This window comes from Microcaecilia unicolor, chromosome 5 (assembly GCF_901765095.1).
Source record: "Microcaecilia unicolor chromosome 5, aMicUni1.1, whole genome shotgun sequence".
NCBI lineage: Eukaryota > Metazoa > Chordata > Amphibia > Gymnophiona > Siphonopidae > Microcaecilia > Microcaecilia unicolor.
In genome coordinates, this window is record NC_044035.1 from 156947903 (window position 1) to 156968257 (window position 20355).

The 20355-nt window shown below is 43.2% G+C and overlaps 1 protein-coding gene across 1 annotated transcript in view; it reads left to right on the plus strand.

Moving 5' to 3' along the window:
* The window catches only part of LOC115470373 (arachidonate 5-lipoxygenase-like), a 104745-nt gene that overhangs the window by 57677 nt on the left and 26713 nt on the right, over positions 1 to 20355 (plus strand). The window contains exons 8-9 of the mRNA XM_030203482.1: positions 9030 to 9233; positions 12965 to 13051. Coding sequence (XP_030059342.1) covers positions 9030 to 9233; positions 12965 to 13051 — 291 coding nt within the window. The remainder of the gene's footprint in view (positions 1 to 9029; positions 9234 to 12964; positions 13052 to 20355) is intronic.

Sequence of the window (20355 nt, forward strand, 5' to 3'; positions counted from 1 at the left end):
AATATATTTTCAGCTATCGAATTAGCACCAGAAATAAAATCCCTAAAATCATCTTGGGTTAATTTCCATTTTCCAGGAGAACAGTAAAAGAATACACAACCTAATTTTTCTTGTGGTGTATCATCCTGAACAGAACAGGCAAACACCTTCAAAGAAGGCAGGAATGACTGAGGATCATTGCTGTCCTCTACTAGACCTTCAGGGAATTTAAGGCCATGAAATGGGGAAGTCACGGTAGCAGGAAGAAACTTGTGGTTAAGGAGTGGGGCCTGGGTAGGAGGAAGGACTTAAAGAATCCAGTCATGTTTTCAGTGGTGTATGAACATTTCATCACCTGACATTTCATTACTGATAGTTTATCACTGAAACACTTCATTGCCTGACACTTCATAACTGTATCACTTTATCACCGAACCAGGTCATCACAAGACACTATCACCATGGACGTTCCATCATGTGACAGTTCCTCACATATTCAAGCTAAATGTATTTAAATTATATGCATGGAAAATTTGTGGTAAATTGTGGAGAGGCGGGGGAGATTGTGCCTGAACAAATCCGTGCCTGTTCTTTTGCACCTAAATATGACCCTTATTAAAACTTTCTTACACATAAAATTTTCACAAGGCTCATATTTAGGTGAAGAACAATGTTTTCAGCACCTTAAGCTGCCACTTCATCATGCCACAGGTGTCAGGCTGCAGCTGCTTGGGAAAGAGCTCACTGCTTGTGAGTCTTATTCTTCCTGCTACACTGCACTAACCAGAAAGGGAAACATTTTCATGTTAAGCCCCTAGTGCAGCCCTTGAGAGGGCGAAAAATGGCCATGTTGGGTGGCTAGAGGAAAGTTATATGCTGATTTTATGTATCTGCGTTGAATACATTTTTGTTGTATTATACCACATGGGTCTGCTTTTCTGTTCTGCTGTTTTGGATCTTGCAAACTGCTTGCCTGTGTACTTTTTGGGACACTTCATCATGTATTGAAGCTAAATGCACTCAAATTATATGCACGGAAAACTTGTAGCAAATGGGGGGTGCATAGCAGTAACTGCAACTTTTTTGTCTGCGTGTCCAAAGGAAACCAAAAGTGCCAGCACACATTGGCACCTGTTATTTTGTGCATAAATATGAGCCTTGTTAAACACATAGTGAAGCCATTCATACCTGATTCTCTTTCCTGTTTTATCTACCCAGGTCTCCAAGATGCCACCTCGCTTTCTCCACCTCACTCCATTTCCATCCTTCCCAACTCAACTGCGACATGTGCTATGTAATTGCCTCAAACATACAAAAAGGAGACAATCCACCCTAAGCCAAGCGAACAGAAAAAAGTAAATGTAGGGATGAACCACAAGTTTCCAACAAAGGAAGACAGAGGCACTAAAGATAAAAAGGTCAATGTGTTTAATGTCCACCTAGCAACATAAAAGTAGCAATCAAATCAAAGTCTGTCGAATTGTCATGCAAAGTCCACCAGAGTGAGCACAATCAATCATATGGACCCAAAACAGATCTGTGTTTCGGCACAAATGCCTACTTCAGGGGTCACTATCCTGCTTATAATCGAAAGAGAAAAACGCCTATATTGCGACCCAAATCGGGAGATAGACGTTTATCTCCCAAAAACGAATAAATCGGTATAATTGAAAGCCGATTTTGGACGTTTTCAACTGCACTCCGTCGCGGATGCAGACAAAGTTGATGGGGGCGTATCAGAGGTGTGGTGAAGGTGGAACTGGGGCGTGGTTATCGGCCGAACAGAGATGGGCGCATTTCACCGATAATGGAAAAAAAGTATGCGTTTTTAGCTAGAATTTAGGACACTTTTCCTGGACCCTGTTTTTTTCACGAATAAGGCCCCAAAAAGTGCCCTAAATGACCAGATGACCACCGGAGGGAATCGGGGATGACCTCCCCTGACTCCCCCAGTGGTCACTAACCCCCTCCCACCACAAAAAATGAAGTTTCACAACTTTTTATTTTCACCCTCAAATGTCATACCCAGCTCCCTGACAACAGTATGCAGGTCACTGGAGCAGTTGTTAGGGGGTGCAGTGGACTTCAGGCAGGTGGACCCAGGCCCATCCCCCCTACCTGTTACACTTGTGCTGCTTAATGCTGAGTCCTCCACCCCCCCCCCCAAACCCACTGTACCCACATGTAGGTGCCCCCCTTCACCCCTTAGGGCTATGGTAATAGTGTAGACTTGTGGGCAGTGGGTTTTGGGGGGATTTGGGGGGCTCAACACACAAGGGAAGGATGCTATGCACCTGGGAGCTCTTTTACTTTTTTTTTTTGTTTTTGTAAAAGTGCCCCCTAGGGTGCCCGGTTGGTGTCCTGGCATGTGAGGGGGACCAGTGCACTATGAATCCTGGCCCCTCCCATGAACAAATGCCTTGGATTTGGTCATTTTTGAGCTGGGCTGCTTCGGTTTCGATTATCGCTAAAAAACGAAAACGCCCAGCTCAAAAAACGACCAAATCCAATGCATTTGCCTGGCACAAACTGTATTTTCGCAAAAAAAGATAGACGTCCATTTTTTTCGAAAATACGATTCGGCCCGCCCCTTCATGGACCCATTCTCGGAGATGGACGTTCTTACACATAGGCGTTCGCGTTCGATTATGCCCCTCTATGTGTGATGAACAGAATATAGAATTTGATATGCAAAAGGCACTTCTGTAGTGGCAGCAGTAAGACCACAGTTTTGGAACATACGGGTCAATATGCTTGATTATGCTCACTCTGGTGGACTTTGCATGACAACTCGACAGACATTGTTTTGATCTGATTACTACTATTATGTTGACTGGTGGGCATTAAACATATTGACCACTTTATCTTTAGTGCTGCTGTCTTCCTTTGTTGGAAACCTGTGGTCCATCTCTACTTTGATTGACCTTTCTGTGTAATTGCCTGCTAGTAATGAACTGAATTGGTTTTGAACTTTCGTCACCATTGTGTGCAACTCTTCCACGCATGTTCATTGTGCGGTATGTGATAGGTTATTTTAAATATAAATGTATTTGCTCAATTCGCTGCACAAGGTTTCTGCGTAAATAATTTCAGTATATTTAGCTTTCTGCACATAATAAAATGCCGGATGACAAAAACACAGATTTTTGGTGACTAAAGGGGGTCTTTTACAAAGCTCGATAGCGTTTTTAGCTCACGGTAAAAATCAGATGGCGGTAAACACTGAGATGCCCATTATATTCCTATGGGCATCTCAGTGTTTACTGCCAGCTGATTTTTACTGTGAGTTAAAAATACTAGCGCGGCTTTGTAAAAGGCCCCCTGAATATGAGCTTTCTGAGAATTTCATGTTTATGAAGTTTTAGTGAGGTTCATATTTAGGTGCAAAAGAATAGGCACCAATGTGATGGCATTCCCCCCCCCCCCCCCCCCCCCATTTGCCACAAATTTTTCATGTATATGATTTGAAAACATTTACCTTGAATATGTGATGAAGTGTTGTGTGACAAAATGTCCATGGTGATGAAATGTCTCAGTGATGAAATGTCACCAAACCATTTTCAACAATGATAACCCTAGTTAGGGCCTATCACTAAAGGTGGTGCTGAGGGTGGTGCCTGACTGGGGAGGGCTGCCTTTGGATTCTATTTTTCATTGCCTTGTCGGGGGTATGAGGCCTGTCAAGGACTTTTGATTACACACTGGGAAAGTATAATCAATTGGTATTTTATTTCATATCACTGACCCCTTTATTTTTCTTCCCCAGGTGCATCAGTTAGCACATTCACAAGCTGATGTTCCCATGGAAAAATTCACTGCACCTCCGAAGAAACAGTTAACTTTTCCACGGTCAATATGCAGTAAAAGGCTTAATGCAAGGCACATTAATTGTTTTACCTACTAATTTGCTACTTTGTATGCGTTTTCCTGTGATAGCACGTATTACCTTGCTGCATGTTCAGTGCGCTTGATTGTTCAATAAAGCTGTGTTTAGCAGACTGTGTGAATATGCTCTGTCATTGCAGTTGCAGACAGAATATTCCGGGTTCCTGCGCCAGAAAAAATGTCAATCAAAGTCTGACAGTAGGAGGACTATTCAAGGAGTCTGATCCAATAGGATTTGACCATGAGCTTTTAGAGTTAAGTATAAGGCTCTACGTAAAGGAAGGAGCTTTGTCTTCCTCCACCAGGAGGGATCCAGTTAGGTGGTCTTCCTCCATCACAGGGGTTCTATCTTAGAAGGATATAGAGGAACAGTAGGCGGGGAACCCCATCCTGGGGCTGCCCACCAAAGCCTTACCTTCTTGCTAAAGAGATTAGGGGAGACGTAAGGAGGATTAAGCACAGGGGTTGCTAACCTGTTAATTAGTTGCCCCTGGAGTCATATGGAGCAAAGTCATATGGATTTCCTATCAGCATTGAACTGTTCAGAAAGGTCAGTCTAATTTCCAGCTGATCCACTGAGGCCCTAAGGTAGAAGGTTTGGTCATAGGGAGATTGAATCCTAAAACTTAGTCATAGAGATCAAGATTTAAAGCTGATGACAACTGTAAGTCCCAATTGGGGAAGGGATTGAAATCTGAAAGCAGTTGAACTGGTGTGAGCCAACTATCTTAACTGTCAGGGATCACCCACCCAGGTCTTATCCTTAACCTGTTCACAAGACAAGCTCACAACACTCAGATGATTCCCAGATCTACCTCTTCACACCAGAAATCTCAGCCGAAACCCAGGCCAAAGTATCAGCCTGCCTGTCTGACATTGCTGCCTGGATGTCTCAGCGCCATCTGAAGGAGTTGGAGGAGTGGCCTAGTGGTTAGGGTGGTGGACTTTGGTCCTGGGGAACTGAGTTCAATTCCCACTTCAGGCACAGGCAGCTCCTTGTGTCTCTGGGCAAGTCACTTAACCCTCCATTGCCCTATGTAAGCCACATTAAGCCTGCCATGAGTGGGAAAGCGCAGGGTACAAATGTAACAAAAAAAAAAAAAAAACTAAACATGACCAAGACTGAGCTTCTTATCTTTCCCGCTAAACCAACCTCTCCTCCTCCCCCATTCTCTATTTCTGTGGATAACACTCTCATCCTTCCTGTCTCATCAGCTCGTAACCTTGGGGTCATCTTCGACGCCTCCCTCTCCTTCTCTACACATATTCAACAGACTGCTAAAACCTGTCATTTCTTTCTCTATAATATCAGCAAAATTCGCCCTTTCCTTTCCGAGCACACTACCAGAAAACTCATCCATGTTCTTATCACCTCTCGCTTAGACTATTGCAACTTGCTTCTCACAGGTCTCCCACTTAGCCATCTCTCTCCTCTTCAACCTGTTCAAAATTCTGCTGCACGACTAATATTCCGCCAGGGTCATTATGCTCATATTAGCCCTCTACTCAAGTCACTTCACTGGCTTCCTATCCGTTTCCGCATACAGTTCAAACTCCTCTTATTGACCTATAAGTGCATTCACTCTGCAGCTCCTCAGTACCTCTCCACTCTCATCTCTCCCTACATTCCTCCCCGGGAACGCTGTTCACTGGGTAAATCTCTCTTATCTGCACCCTTCTCCTCCACCGCTAACTCCAGACTCCATTCCTTTTATCTTGCTGCACCATATGCCTGGAATAGACTTCCTGAGCCGGTACGTCAAGCTCCATCTCTGGCCGTCTTCAAATCTAAGCTAAAAGCCGACCTTTTTGATGCTGCTTTTAACTCCTAACTCTTATTCACTTGTTCAGAACCCTTATTTTATCATCCTCACCTTAATATTCCCTTACCTCTTGTTTGTCCTGTTTGTCCTAATTAGATTGTAAGCTCTGTCGAGCAGGGACTGTCTCTTCATGTTCAAGTGTACAGCGCTGCATACGTCTAATAGCGCTATAGAAATGATAAGTAGTAGTAGTAGTAGATAACACTAGTTAACACTAGTTAGGCTAGCTAAGACCCAAGTATATTGATTTGCATCCAAAATGCTGTCTACTATGTCTCTGTAACCAAATTAGAGTAGATTTAAACTCTTACGAAACCACTCAGCTGCCCAACTTAGCAAATGGCTACAGACTGCTCAAAATACGGCAGCAAGGCTAATATTGGGCAAATCGCGTTTTCATCATGCACAGCCACTGCGTTATAAACTACACTGGCTCCCAGTCAATGATCGAATTACATTTAAAATCTGCTTACTAACGCACAAGATCATTTATGGAGAAGCCCCTGAATATACAGTGGGGGAAATAAGTATTTGATCCCTTGCTGATTTTGTAAGTTTGCCCACTGACAAAGACATGAGCAGCCCATAATTGAAGGGTAGGTTATTGGTAACAGTGAGAGATAGCACATCACAAATTAAATCCGGAAAATCACATTGTGGAAAGTATATGAATTTATTTGCATTCTGCAGAGGGAAATAAGTATTTGATCCCCCACCAACCAGTAAGACATCTGGCCCCTACAGACCAGGTAGATGCTCCAAATCAACTCGTTACCTGCATGACAGACAGCTGTCGGCAATGGTCACCTGTATGAAAGACACCTGTCCACAGACTCAGTGAATCAGTCAGACTCTAACCTCTACAAAATGGCCAAGAGCAAGGAGCTGTCTAAGGATGTCAGGGACAAGATCATACACCTGCACAAGGCTGGAATGGGCTACAAAACCATCAGTAAGACGCTGGGCGAGAAGGAGACAACTGTTGGTGCCATAGTAAGAAAATGGAAGAAGTACAAAATGACTGTCAATCGACAAAGATCTGGGGCTCCACGCAAAATCTCACCTCGTGGGGTATCCTTGATCATGAGGAAGGTTAGAAATCAGCCTACAACTACAAGGGGGGAACTTGTCAATGATCTCAAGGCAGCTGGGACCACTGTCACCACGAAAACCATTGGTAACACATTACGACATAACGGATTGCAATCCTGCAGTGCCCGCAAGGTCCCCCTGCTCCGGAAGGCACATGTGACGGCCCGTCTGAAGTTTGCCAGTGAACACCTGGATGATGCCGAGAGTGATTGGGAGAAGGTGCTGTGGTCAGATGAGACAAAAATTGAGCTCTTTGGCATGAACTCAACTCGCCGTGTTTGGAGGAAGAGAAATGCTGCCTATGACCCAAAGAACACCGTGCCCACTGTCAAGCATGGAGGTGGAAATGTTATGTTTTGGGGGTGTTTCTCTGCTAAGGGCACAGGACTACTTCACCGCATCAATGGGAGAATGGATGGGGCCATGTACCGTACAATTCTGAGTGACAACCTCCTTCCCTCCGCCAGGGCCTTAAAAATGGGTCTTGGCTGGGTCTTCCAGCACGACAATGACCCAAAACATACAGCCAAGGCAACAAAGGAGTGGCTCAGGAAGAAGCACATTAGGGTCATGGAGTGGCCTAGCCAGTCACCAGACCTTAATCCCATTGAAAACTTATGGAGGGAGCTGAAGCTGCGAGTTGCCAAGCGACAGCCCAGAACTCTTAATGATTTAGAGATGATCTGCAAAGAGGAGTGGACCAAAATTCCTCCTGACATGTGTGCAAACCTCATCATCAACTACAGAAGACGTCTGACCGCTGTGCTTGCCAACAAGGGTTTTGCCACCAAGTATTAGGTCTTGTTTGCCAGAGGGATTAAATACTTATTTCCCTCTGCAGAATGCAAATAAATTCATATACTTTCCACAATGTGATTTTCCGGATTTAATTTGTGATGTGCTATCTCTCACTGTTACCAATAACCTACCCTTCAATTATGGGCTGCTCATGTCTTTGTCAGTGGGCAAACTTACAAAATCAGCAAGGGATCAAATACTTATTTCCCCCACTGTATGCTCCATCTCATCGATCCACCTTCTAAAAATGCGCTAATAACTGCAAGGACCTACCTCAATCTACATTATCCCAATTGCAGGAATGTTAAATACAAGACCCTTTTGCTTCGTCCTTCCCCTACATTAGTCCAAAATTCTGGAATGTTCTGCCGAGACAACTAAAAGAACTAGTTGACCACCACCTGTTCAAAAAGTCTTTAAAAACATTCTTATTCACCAAAGCTTATTCCACTGGCAACTCCTATGTTTAACCTCTCTCCCTTCCTGACTGTACATGGCTATCTGCCGGTTGCTTTGCCCCTATCCTTCACCCCGTGTTTTCCACTGTTCCATTCCCTGCCTGTCTCAATCTGAAACTGAGTCATCTTTGCATTGTGTTTTTTCCTCTTGAATTATTGTAAGCCACATTGCGCCTGCTCCTGTGGGAAAATGTGTGGTACAAATGCACCAAAATAATAAATAAAATAGTAACAGCTACAAGATCATCCACTGAAACACCGATGTTGCTACCGAACAAAAAAAAAAATTGAGAGAGAGATACTAAAGTGCACCACAAGAAACTATTTCACTTAAATCAGAAGGAAAGGGCTACAGTCTTTGATACATCATCATAAGGAGTTGGATTTTGCCATCTTTGCAGTCTGCTAAATGTATGAAAGATGTAAGAGTTGGAAGTCAGCAAAGTTACGTCAAGTTGACCTAGAAATATTTCTTCAATGAAGTGTAAAGATCAATGTTGCAAGAAATTTACTTTAATCTTATGGACAATTTACCTTTTATTTTTCATCATTATTTTACTGTACATACTGGTTAAATACTGGAGTGTCCATTAAAAAAAGGACTTTTTATCTTAAAGTAGCAAGATCTCTATTTTTGTCTCTTTTGCTTTTACCTGCTATTCTTTTCTTAAACCAGTTCTATTACTGTAAGCTCAGAAACTGCAAGAGATCCTTAGTAGCGTGTGCCATGAAATTGAGAAAGTACTGCACTACATTTTGGCCACAGACAGTACAAATTGATTACGTACCCATTTCAAGGGTAACCCTCAACCCTGATGAATGAAAGGCTACTTATATACATTAGCACAGCATGCATTTTACCTGCCCAATAAACCCATTAATGCAGCTTAATAGAGACCACAGTGCATTTAGGATGCATTACCACATTGCAAATCATCCCTCACCGTATATACTACTACTACAATGTTTTTAATATTTTACTTGTGCATTTCAGATCAATCAAAAGCCCGGCCCCGACAACCCCATATTTCTTCCTACAGATGCAAAGTATGACTGGCTATTGGCAAAAATGTGGGTTCGATCTTCTGACTTTCACATGCATCAGAATGTCACTCACCTGTTGCGTACTCACCTCATCTCAGAAGTGTTTGGCATCGCCATGTACCGACAGCTCCCTGAGGTGCACCCACTTTTCAAGGTAAGTTATTGGTTTTGAAGAGAGACAGAAAAGCAAACTGAAAATTGTGTTTTAGCCCAAAATAACCCCAAGCCCCCTGTTTGATACTATGTACTGTTTACTTTTGTCTGTCAATAGTATTACTAGATATCTCTGGGATTTTAGCTACTCATGGACTAGCTGAATCAATCCTAGCTTTATGTGATGGAATGCAAACACTTGAACTTTGATACCCTTGTAAAAATGAGACACCATGATGCCAAACCAAAATTATCTGGTAACCATACCATACAGCATTATTTCTATAAATCAAAACTGTCACATGGTGAAGGCAGTTAGCTTGGCAGAGTTTAAAAAGGGGTTAGATGGTTTCCTAAAGGACAAGTCCATAAACCACTACTAAATGGACTTGGGAAAAATCCATAATTCCAGGAATAACATGTATAGAATGTTTGTACGTTTGGGAAGCTTGCCAGGTGCCCTTAGCCTGGATTGGCCGCTGTCGTGAACAGGATGCTGGGCTCGATGGACCCTTGGTCTTTCCCAGTGTGGCATTACTTATGTACTTAAAACTTGAAAAGTCATTCTTTTGTGTCATGCAAGCAAAAATACAACTCTTTTAACTACAACTACAATGAGATAAAAAATGCTCAGTCCTTTTACTAAGCTGCGTTAAGCACTAGAGATTGCTTACTGCAACTTAAAATAGCTTACCGCAGGATGCTGTCAAATGTCCTGTGATGTTTGAGACTGGCATGCACTAGCCATACTCAAAGAAATATTTATTATTTTTGTGTGGAACGGGCATGTTTGGGTGTGGAGAGTGGCCATTTCTTTGCTAACCAGTTAGTGCATGAGCCCTTACAGCCTACAAAATAGATGTCGGTTAGTCCTCACGCAGTAAATTTTTTTAATGGCCACCTCTAAGATAGATCAGCAGGGGGAAGTATTGAGAGGGAACAGATGCCAAACCATGGGGGGGGGGGGGGGGGGGGGAGGAGAAGAGTGAACTGCAGACCGGTGAGCAGATGGAAGCTATGGCTGAGGCAGTGAGTGAGCTCCAGCAGCCACTAGAAAAGCTTGATGCTGTTCACTACCAAGTGGGCATAATCAGTCTGTGCTCGGGTCAGTAAAGCCTGGGTATTTCTCAATTCCTATTTTTCCTTCTCCAATTGTATCATACACTGATCACTCATAAGGAGTAGTTCTGCAAGGCTAGCTAAGACCCAAGTATATTGATTTGCATCCAAAATGCTGTCTACCATGTCTCTGTAACCAAATTAGAGTAGATTTAAACTGTTACGAAACCACTCAGCTGCCCAACTTAGCAAAGCAGCTTTAAAGAAAGCTTGCTAGTGCTTTTAACTTTGGTCTTATCAACACAAATACTGAAGGCAATTAAACACTGCCGAGACAGAGAGTGAAAACAGATGGCACGGACACCGCTGCAACCTTCAGCACAGGTGTTATGAAAGGAACAGTTTTACAAACAGTTCTCACAGAATATGTACCTAGAGCCTTTCACATTTAATAACTCTCTCAGTAGCAAAGAGGCACATGACATTGCTGAAAACAGCACAGTTAAACATAGAGCACAGATGTTAAGCAAAAGTGTTCTCAAACTCACACCCAATGGTGTAAGACAACTCAAAATAATGTGCTTGGAGTATAAAATATAAATCAGAATATAGTGTGAAACACACTACATCTCAGGGGACAAACTATGTGGGGACAATGCACATATCACCAAACTCCAAAAGGGTTGGCAGTGAGTGAGAGGTATAATTTAGCTCTAAGCATTCTGGATTTCTTACTAACCAAACCCCTCACCTGCGATCCTAATTCACAGTCCAAAAGTTATACTTATGCACACTTATACTGAGAGTAATAGACACAAGGCTCAGATGTTATTATAAAAGGCATAGGAGCCAACTTTTCAAAATGATTGGGGGTGCTCAAATTTCTTTTTTTACAGGTGGTGCATTCCCCCCTCCTATCCCCCTCCCTCTCCCCCTCCTCAGAGTTCCAGGCCCCCTCCCTCTCCTCCGAGTTCCTGGCCCCCTCTCTCCTCCGAGTGCCAGTCCGACCCAAGCCCGACCTCGTCTCCCACAACAGTCCTCTGCTGGTCCGCCCTCGCCTTCCTGCATGCCGCCCAGAATTTTAAAAGTCATCTCAGAGAAAGCGAAGTTACTCACCTGTAGCAGGTGTTTTCTGAGGACAGCAGGACACACATTACCACATACCCTCCCACTCCCCTAGGAGTTGTCTTCCTTAAGCTTTTTTACTGTACTGCTGCTCTCATGCGCTCATGTCAGGCAGAAAGGCACCTGTACAGTGTGGTGCCGCCAAAAGCTTCAGAAAATACTACAATGCTGGGTAGCGTCTATGCCAGGTTCTGTCAGATGATGTCACCCATATGTGGTAATCTGTGTCCTGCTGTCCTCAGAGAACATCTGCTACAAGTAAGTAACTTTACTATATTGGCACCTGGGTGTCCAAATGCCATAGTAGAATACTAGTATAACCCGGTATCAGGGTACCTAAATTCTGGGCACCCAGAATTACACCAGACATAGACCTGGTGTAACTGCGAGCACCGACTCACCTCTTTAACAAGACATACCATAATGACTTATAATAGGAACTGTAATGCACCATCACTTACTTAATATTTAGAATATTTTCTCCTTATACCGGATTGTTTACTATTACTATGTCATCCACGTCCTATATGTAATACCAACTGAATGTTTTCTCTTTTTACTTGATTGTTTATTATGTCATCCATGCTTTCTTTATTTCTGGGCAGACTTATACGGTCTGTACCCTGAAGAGGACAGGTACAAATCAAGGTAGGGTATACACAAAAAGTAGCACATATGAGTTTATCTTGTTGGGCAGACTGGATGGACCGTGCAGGTCTTTTTCTGCCGTCATCTACTATGTTACTATGTTTTTATAATACCAATTGTATCTGTATTCAGGAATGGCGTAAGCCATGACGGAAAATTGTAAGCCACACTGAGCCTGCAAATAGGTGGGAAAATGTGGGATACAAATGCAACAAATAAATAAATAAAATAAATAAATATAAGTGGCAGCACTATACATGCCCCTCCCATGCTCTACTCATGTGAACGCCCCCTTTGCATTTACTCTGTATGTCACTTACGTGTGCCCTTACAGAATAGGGCTCTACTGTTTTGCTGCAACTTACACTCATAAGTGTACATTTACCCACAAGCATGCAGGTATTCTGCACTTCCATGTGTGCAAGTTATGACAAAATGTGGGCACCCAGTTTTAAGAGTAACTCTTAAATGTTTATAGTGCACCTGAGGATATATCATCAGCTGTGCACATAATATAAATATGTAAATATCTTCAAAATAAATTTTTTAAAATGTCAAGGATCGATTAAATTAGCTGGACAAGCTCTTGTGAAGAATTCAAAGTGGCCCAAAAAATTTTGCTTCGATGTTTCAAAAGTCGAAGGTGAATTTTTCAAACTGCCTTCAAATTTTTTGGATTTCACTTACCTTATTCCTAGATCCACTAGTAAAAATCAGATAGATTTCTCCAGAGAATCTGAGGAAAATCTGAACACTGGAACCAGGCTGAAATTCACCTTATTTGAGTTTGACTTCAATATTTTGTACATTGCTATTCACAACAGTGCACGTTAACTGCCTAGCACACCAGAGTGAAATCTAACTGACTAGCAGTACCTTTTTACCTTTGGCATTTTACAGCTGTTGGTGCATCATGTGCGGTTCACAATGGCCATAAACACCAAAGCTCGAGATCAACTCATCAGCGTGAACGGCATCTTCGACAAGGTTATTGAATTTTATTTTTATCTCAGTAGCTGCATTTATACTAACACATGCATGCCCCCACAGATACATATGCATTAGTAGATGCTTTAGAGAAAAGCACTGATATATCAATACATTTATGAACTACAAAATCCACAAGGAGGTCTATAACGCTTGGTAGAGGGGAAACCTATGCTATTGTAGAAAGGCACAGACATAGCAGATGCACACAGATATGCACTGAGAGCCTAAATTCCCCAGCTCTTCTGGGAAATTCCTAAGTCGTCTGAATCTCCTCTCACTTTCCGATTGTAGGCATCAGGTCATCCCAAGACCCAAATGCTGGGCACCTCTGCTTGTTGCAGCATGGGCATTAACATCATAGAAATGCAGTATGCTCATGGAACTTGTACTGTCCCTCCCTTCCTGTGGCATTCACCTTCTGTTAGAAAGGAAGTGCATGGAGAGTTCATCGTTGTTCACCTGTTCCCACAATGCACCTGTTCCCACAATGCCGATGCCTTAACAAGGAAAGGCATGCTTAGGTTTCCAGTCACCTTCAGTCCCCATTGTTTGCATCCCAACTGACTTGGAACGGCAATCATAAGGGAAGGGGATAAAGAAGGGAATAAGAGACAATGTGGTAGGAAGAGGGGAAGAAGAGAGAGCTAGTTAAGGGAGTTTTGAAGGGAGTAGAAAAAAGGGATGATTGGGGAGACAGGAGAGAGGATAATGGGGGAGACAGAAATAAGATTAATTTATTTATTTGATATAATTGATATACTGCCATTAGAAGCAATAAAATTGCCACCATCACAGTTTACAATATTAATATGTAAGGGTAAGGGGCATAGCCCTGTCACCATTTTTTGTGTGTTCATCACAGACAATTAAGAGGTAGATATTGTAGGTTGAATTAAATTTTTTTTTTTTTTTGCAACAAGTGCAATGCCTGAATTATTTATTTTAGGAACAGGTTTATTTAACTTCTAATATTATATTGCTGGGAAAACTGTTGCTCTTTTTTTCTTATCTTAGTAGAGAGGACTTATTTTAATTTTCTCTTTAAGGAGCTTCTTTGCTTGCTTGCTCCAGGACCTCTTTGTTATCTCCATTTTAAAAGGAGAGATAATCTAAATAATCTCTTTTGAAGTCCCCACACTTCTGAGGATCAGAACTTGCACAAAAGAAGACAGCTGCTACTTTTAGCCTAAAAGATAGCTGAGGAAAAGTTAGGAACTTTGGTAGGGCTTTTTCTGGTTTCAGGTTTTTTTTTCTATAGGTACAAATACTTCTGCTACTGCAGTATGGCTGGGAAACATCGGGCCACCAAAGCAGTTGCCCCAGTTACAGCTTGTGCCTCTGTGCAGACAAAAAATGTGATCCCAGGAGAGGGGGTGGTTCCATGTGCAAGATATCTTCAGATCATGAAACCCTGCAGGATAGATACCGTGAGGCGGTGAGAGCACCCCAGAGAGAAGGAATCAGTGCTCGAAATATCCAGAATTACTGAATCAGTGACCACTAAGAGGTGAAAGGTAGTGGTGGTCGGTGATTCTCTTCTGAGGGGTACAGAGGCGTTCATCTGCAGACCAGACATGATGTCACGAGAGGTGTGCTGTCTGCCAGGTGCCAAAATTCAAGATGTTACAGAGAATGTGCCGAGACTCATCAAACCTAATTACTATTATTCAATGCTGCTCATCCATGTTGGCACAAATGATACTGCTAAGTACCCCTCCAAATGTATCAAAAGTGATTTCATGGCTCTGGGAAAGAGTGTGAAGCAAACAGGTGCACAGGTGGTGTTCTCATCGATCTTCCCTGTTGAGGGTAAAGACCAAAGCAGAGAAGCTTGCATCCTGGAGATGAATATGTGGTTGTACAGATGGTGTCATCAAGAGCATTTTGGCTTCCTGGACCATGGGATATTTTCCAAGAGCTGCCGAGCAGAGATGAGTCCACCTATCAAACAGTGGCGTACCAAGGGGGGGGGGCGGTCCGCCCCGCGTGCACACCGTTGGGGGGGGTGCCGCGCGCCGGTCAGCTTCGTTCGTTTCCATGCTCCCTGTGCCCCAGAACAGGAAGTAACATGTTCCGGGGCAGAAGGAGCATGGAAACGAACGAAGCTGACTGGTGCGTGGCACCCCCCCAGCGGCGTGCACCCAGGGGGAGGGTTCTTTCGCCGGGGTGGGGGGTGTCCTTTCACCGGGGGGGGAGTCGCGCTGTACCGGGGGGGGGGGCGCTGCACCTGGGGGGGGGGGCGTATCGGCGATCCGCCCCGGGTGTCAGCCCCCCTAGGAACGCCACTGCTATCAAAGAAGGGAAAAATGTTTTCAGCAACAGACTGGCTAACTTACTGAAGAGGGCTGTAAAGTAGAATTGTTGGGACAGGGTGATCAAAGCTCACAGGTAAGTACAAGCCCTCAGGTAAGTGAAGCATTAAATACCTCTACATAAATGGGGGAAAAGGGGCAACATCCAGAAAAGAGTATATACTATTGCCCGAAGTATGGGAAATAAGCTTTTAGATCTTGAGGCTGTGATGGAAGAGGCTGATTTGGATTTGGTGGCGGTCACAAAGACATGGTTCACAGTGATCCATGACTGGGATATAGTTATGCTGGGCTATAATGTATTCCGGAAAAACAGTGCAGGAAGAAAGGGAGGGGGAGCGGCATTATATGCCACAGATAATATTAAAGGCACACAATTGCAGGACCTACAGGGTAAGAAAAAGGCGCTGTGGGTCAGTCTGGAAAGAGGAATGACAAATGTATTTACATTGGTATGATATACAGGCCTCCTTCACAGACAGAAGAAGTGGACAGAGATTTAATTGAAGAGGGACCGTATCTACTCTTCTCCAGTCCTCACGACTCTAGAGAAGCATTGAAAAGGTCAGTTAGAACTTCCCTAAGCTCATTCAGTACCCTCGGATGTATGACATCCAGCCCCATCGCTTTGTCCACCTTTAGTTTAGCCAGCTCCTCATGAACACCCCTCCATTCCTCTTTGTGTTTGTCTTCTACAGTCCTGCTCCCGGCCCTTCAGCTATGAACACAGAACAGAAATATTTGTTAAGCAATTCAGCTTTATCTTTATCAGCTTCTACATATTCCTCTCATTCACCTTTGAGTCTCAGAATGCCACTTTTGCATATACCACCAGACCTTTATTGACAGATATTTGCGCAAATATTAAGCAGAATTGGATGCTAAATTATAGGGAAAAAAATAGAGGTGTGGCTGTCTGAACCTAAGATAGCGGTCCCAGAAGTTGGGTCTCCTGTTTTCAGTGACACAGCAATTCAGTCTCTTACAAAGGCAGTTATAGCCTCTTTAGATAGCTGTTTTGAGAAGCTTGCAAGCAACTTCAAGGAGTGACTCAGATGGCTTGCATAAATTAGGGATCAAGTACAGGAAGTGGAGGAGAACTGTATTTCAGAAGTTGAAGACATACTGCAACAGGCCCAAGTGCAACTTACCTTGTTCACCAAAATGTTGGAGGTCTACGAAGACGAGTTAGATGATTTGGAAAACAGATCCCACAGGAATAACCTGCACCTCATAGGACTGCTTGAAACAATGCAGGATGGCGAACTGACTGGTTTTTGTAGCAATGGCTGGCACAGGACTCTTGTGGTTGGAGTGCACTGAACATCTGGGACGGCAGAATCAAGCCAACATAAGGCCTAGGATAATAATCGCTAAGATCTTGAACTATGCCCATAAAATGGCCCTGCTGTTGGTGCATAAGCAGGAATGAAGTGTTTTTCAGCTTTGCTGAAGTGAAGTGGAAGCGGGAGTATTAGCAAGGGCATTGATAGATGAAGTCTGATAAGTGTTCTCGGATGGAGCCAGGAATCCTTACCTGTTTTCATTAGATGCCTCCACTACGCTGAGGGCACTGCAAGCAGAGAAGTTCACTCTTGTGTTTTTCCATGTTATATCTAGCTGTGGTTTGACATTGTTTCACAGTGCACATTGTGAGTATGAATGAGGTAATGTGGCAGTGGGAAATGGGAGAGTGAGTGGTGAAAGTAAGGTTTACTGAATGGCGTGAGTAGTTGCACAGTTGGGGATATTTGGTTCGGAGGGAAAGGGATTAAGAATTGGAGGTGATCTGGCAGCGAAACAGTTGTCTGTACCATAAGGGATAGGGAGAGTAGGAGGGTAAAAGTTGAGCTAAATATGTCTTAGTGAAGAGGTGGGGTGGGGTGAGTTGGGAGTACAGAACAAAACAAATTCATGGAATATTGCTGGAACTAACTCTCTGATAAAGCGCTAAAAAATGTTGCAAGCTTTGCAACAGAAGGGGTCCCATAACACCTGGTTACAAGAAACCTATTTAATTGAAGGGAAACATTGCAAATTAAAGAGGGGTTGGGTGGGAGAAGTTGTCTCAGCTTCAGGTTTGCTGTATTATTTAGCAAAATATGTTCCTCTTTGTATAGCTAAAACAGTGCATGACCCGCAAGGGAGATATGTTTTGGTGGAAATGGTTTACAGGAAGCTGAATTTATGCTCCTGAATATATAAGTGCCAAATACATGTGATAAGGTTTTCTTTCAACAAATAATATGGATCCGTGCAAGGGAGATGGAGGTTTTGTTAGTGGTAGCAGGTGATTTTAATGTGGTCATGAACTTTGTTCTGGATTGCACGGATGAGCTTGGGCAAAGGGATACTGGGGCATCAGCATAGCAACACAGTAACGGCCCATCCCCGATCAAGGTGGCCACAGTTGAATCTGGCACCCAACGCATAATTAAACTCTGGAATTCGTTGCCGGAAAATGTGGTGAAGGCGGTTAGCTTGGCAGAGTTTAAAAAGGGGTTAGATGGTTTCCTAAAGGACAAGCCATAAACCACTACTAAATGGACTTGGGAAAAATCCACAATTCCAGGAATAACACGTACAGAATGTTTGTACTTTTGGGAAGCTTGCCAAATGCCCTTGGCCTGGATTGGCCGCTGTCGTGGACAGGATGCTGGGCTCGATGGACCCTTGGTCTTTTCCCAGTGTGGCATTACTTATGTACTTCCTAACTACTGGAGTTGCTGTCTTTTTGTACATTTTTAGGAGTTGCTGTCAAAAGCCACTCCAGCCTCGATCCTGTTTGCCATTTACGTGACACATACACAGACCTTAAAAGTCTACCTGGAATTGGTCCTATTTCCCAACCTCTGAATCTGCTGTCAAAACTCACTCCTCTTATGAGGTCATTTAAGTTTTGCTTTAATTGGATTCCATGTTTTTTTTCTATATAGTGTTCCTCTGTGTTTATCTCTCGCATTCTTGAATTCCATCACTGTTTTTGTCTTCACAATCTAGAGGCTTGAGTTATTTCTGTAAAGTTTTGAACCTAGTAGATCCCTGGTGAATTTTACATCTTTTAGATAAGGATTATATACACTTAGCAAGAGCACATTTCTCAGTGTCTAGGATAGATTATGATGCTCATTTTCAAAGCACATAGACTTACAAAGTTACGTGGAGGGGCATTTTCGATAGTGCGTGTATGTCGGGATTTGCATGTTTTGCGTTAAACATACCAAATCCAAATAGGAAATATACCCATTTAAGAAAAAAAATAAAAATGTCTATTTTTGGTCGAAAATACCACTTTGAACAAGGTTTTGTGCTTTGTGCACAAAAACCGCACAAGTTAAAAATGTACAAAATCAAGCCATTGGGATGTAGAAGGAGACCAGCATTTTTAGCAGACTGGTCCCCCAGACATCGTATGAGAGCAATGGAGCACCCTAGGGGGCACTGCTGTGGATTTCATATAAATACTCCCAGGTACTCATCTCACCATTGCACCCTTGTCTGCTGAGCCCTCCAAACCCCACCCGAAACCCATTACCCCCAACTATACACCATTACAATAACTCTAATGGACCTCGCTATAACATCTGAGGCTGTAATGGAGGCTGGTGAGTACTTATTTTTATTCACATATTTGGGGGTGGGGGGTGGGAGGGGGTCAGTGACCACTGGGGGAGTAAGGGGGGGGGGTCATTCCTGAATCCCTCCAGTGGTCATCTGGTCATTTAGGGCACCTTTTTGTGTCTTATTTGTAAGAAAGCAGGTCTAGACCAAAACGTTGAAGTTTTTGCCCTAGACATTTTGGTTTTGTTCCATTATGGCTGTAAAAATGTCCAAGTGTTAGGCACGCCCTAATCCCACCTTTGAAACCCCCCCTTGTGATTTGGACGTATTGTAGACAAAATGCATAGATAGACCTCTGCAGAACAGGTTTTGAAAAGGCCGATTTGGATGTTTTGAAATCCGTCCAAATGGTGCTTTATGACACTTTTTGGATGTTTTTCTCTTTCAAAAATGAGCTCAATAGTAACCTATGTAACTTTGCAAATCTGTGTGCTTCGAAAATGAGCCTCTACATCTTTATATCCTGAGACTCATTTTCACACATGGCAGGAGCAGAGATTAGTACAATAGGAATATCAGATCATGCTATGTTTTGGATGGACCTAGAGGGGTTGCAGGTGGCATTTTGGTGGGGTCAATGGACATTTCTCACCCATCTCTATGTGGATGAGACAAACTTGTAGCAACAATAATGTCTAATTGGCTAGTGACCCTACTTCCCAAGATTTTTCATGTTGATCAAGTGAGTTTTGTTCGTAACCAACATGCTGTATAGAATGTCAGGAAGATATTGGCAGCAACAAATTACTGCACCCTGCAAGATGTCCCAGTGTTGATGATTAGTTTAGATGATGAAAAAGCTTTTGATTCTGTCAATTGGGATTTCTTATTTACGTTGTTGCAGGAATTGTTAATGATTCAGCTATTATATAAGAACCTCCAGGCTGCAATAATGATGAAGGAACAGAAAGCTGGCAAAGGAGCAGGAACAGACTGGAAGTCAGAACAAGGCAAGAAACAGGACATACAACAGGATCCAAGGCAGGAAACAGGAAAACCAAGAGCACAAGCAATAATCCAATTGCCAGTCCAAAAGCTAGCAGATAAACCCCCGGCACTCTGGATTAGCTCCAGTAGTACCAATTAAGGCAAGACAGACCAAGATAGATAAGACAGACCAAGATAGATAAGACACAGAAACACCACATTGAACAAGGATAGACCAAGACAAAAGACACCATAGCGTTTACCCATCCCACAAATTACAAAAGAAATGGGAACAGTAGCTCCTACAGAAAGGGAGACACATGCCCAGAACAGCATAGGTCTACCGCTGACCCATGCCTCACACTAACCCTCACCCCCACCCCCTTACAAGAATGGATGATCCCAAGGCCTAAAACTCCTCCAGGAAGGCACAAAACTAGC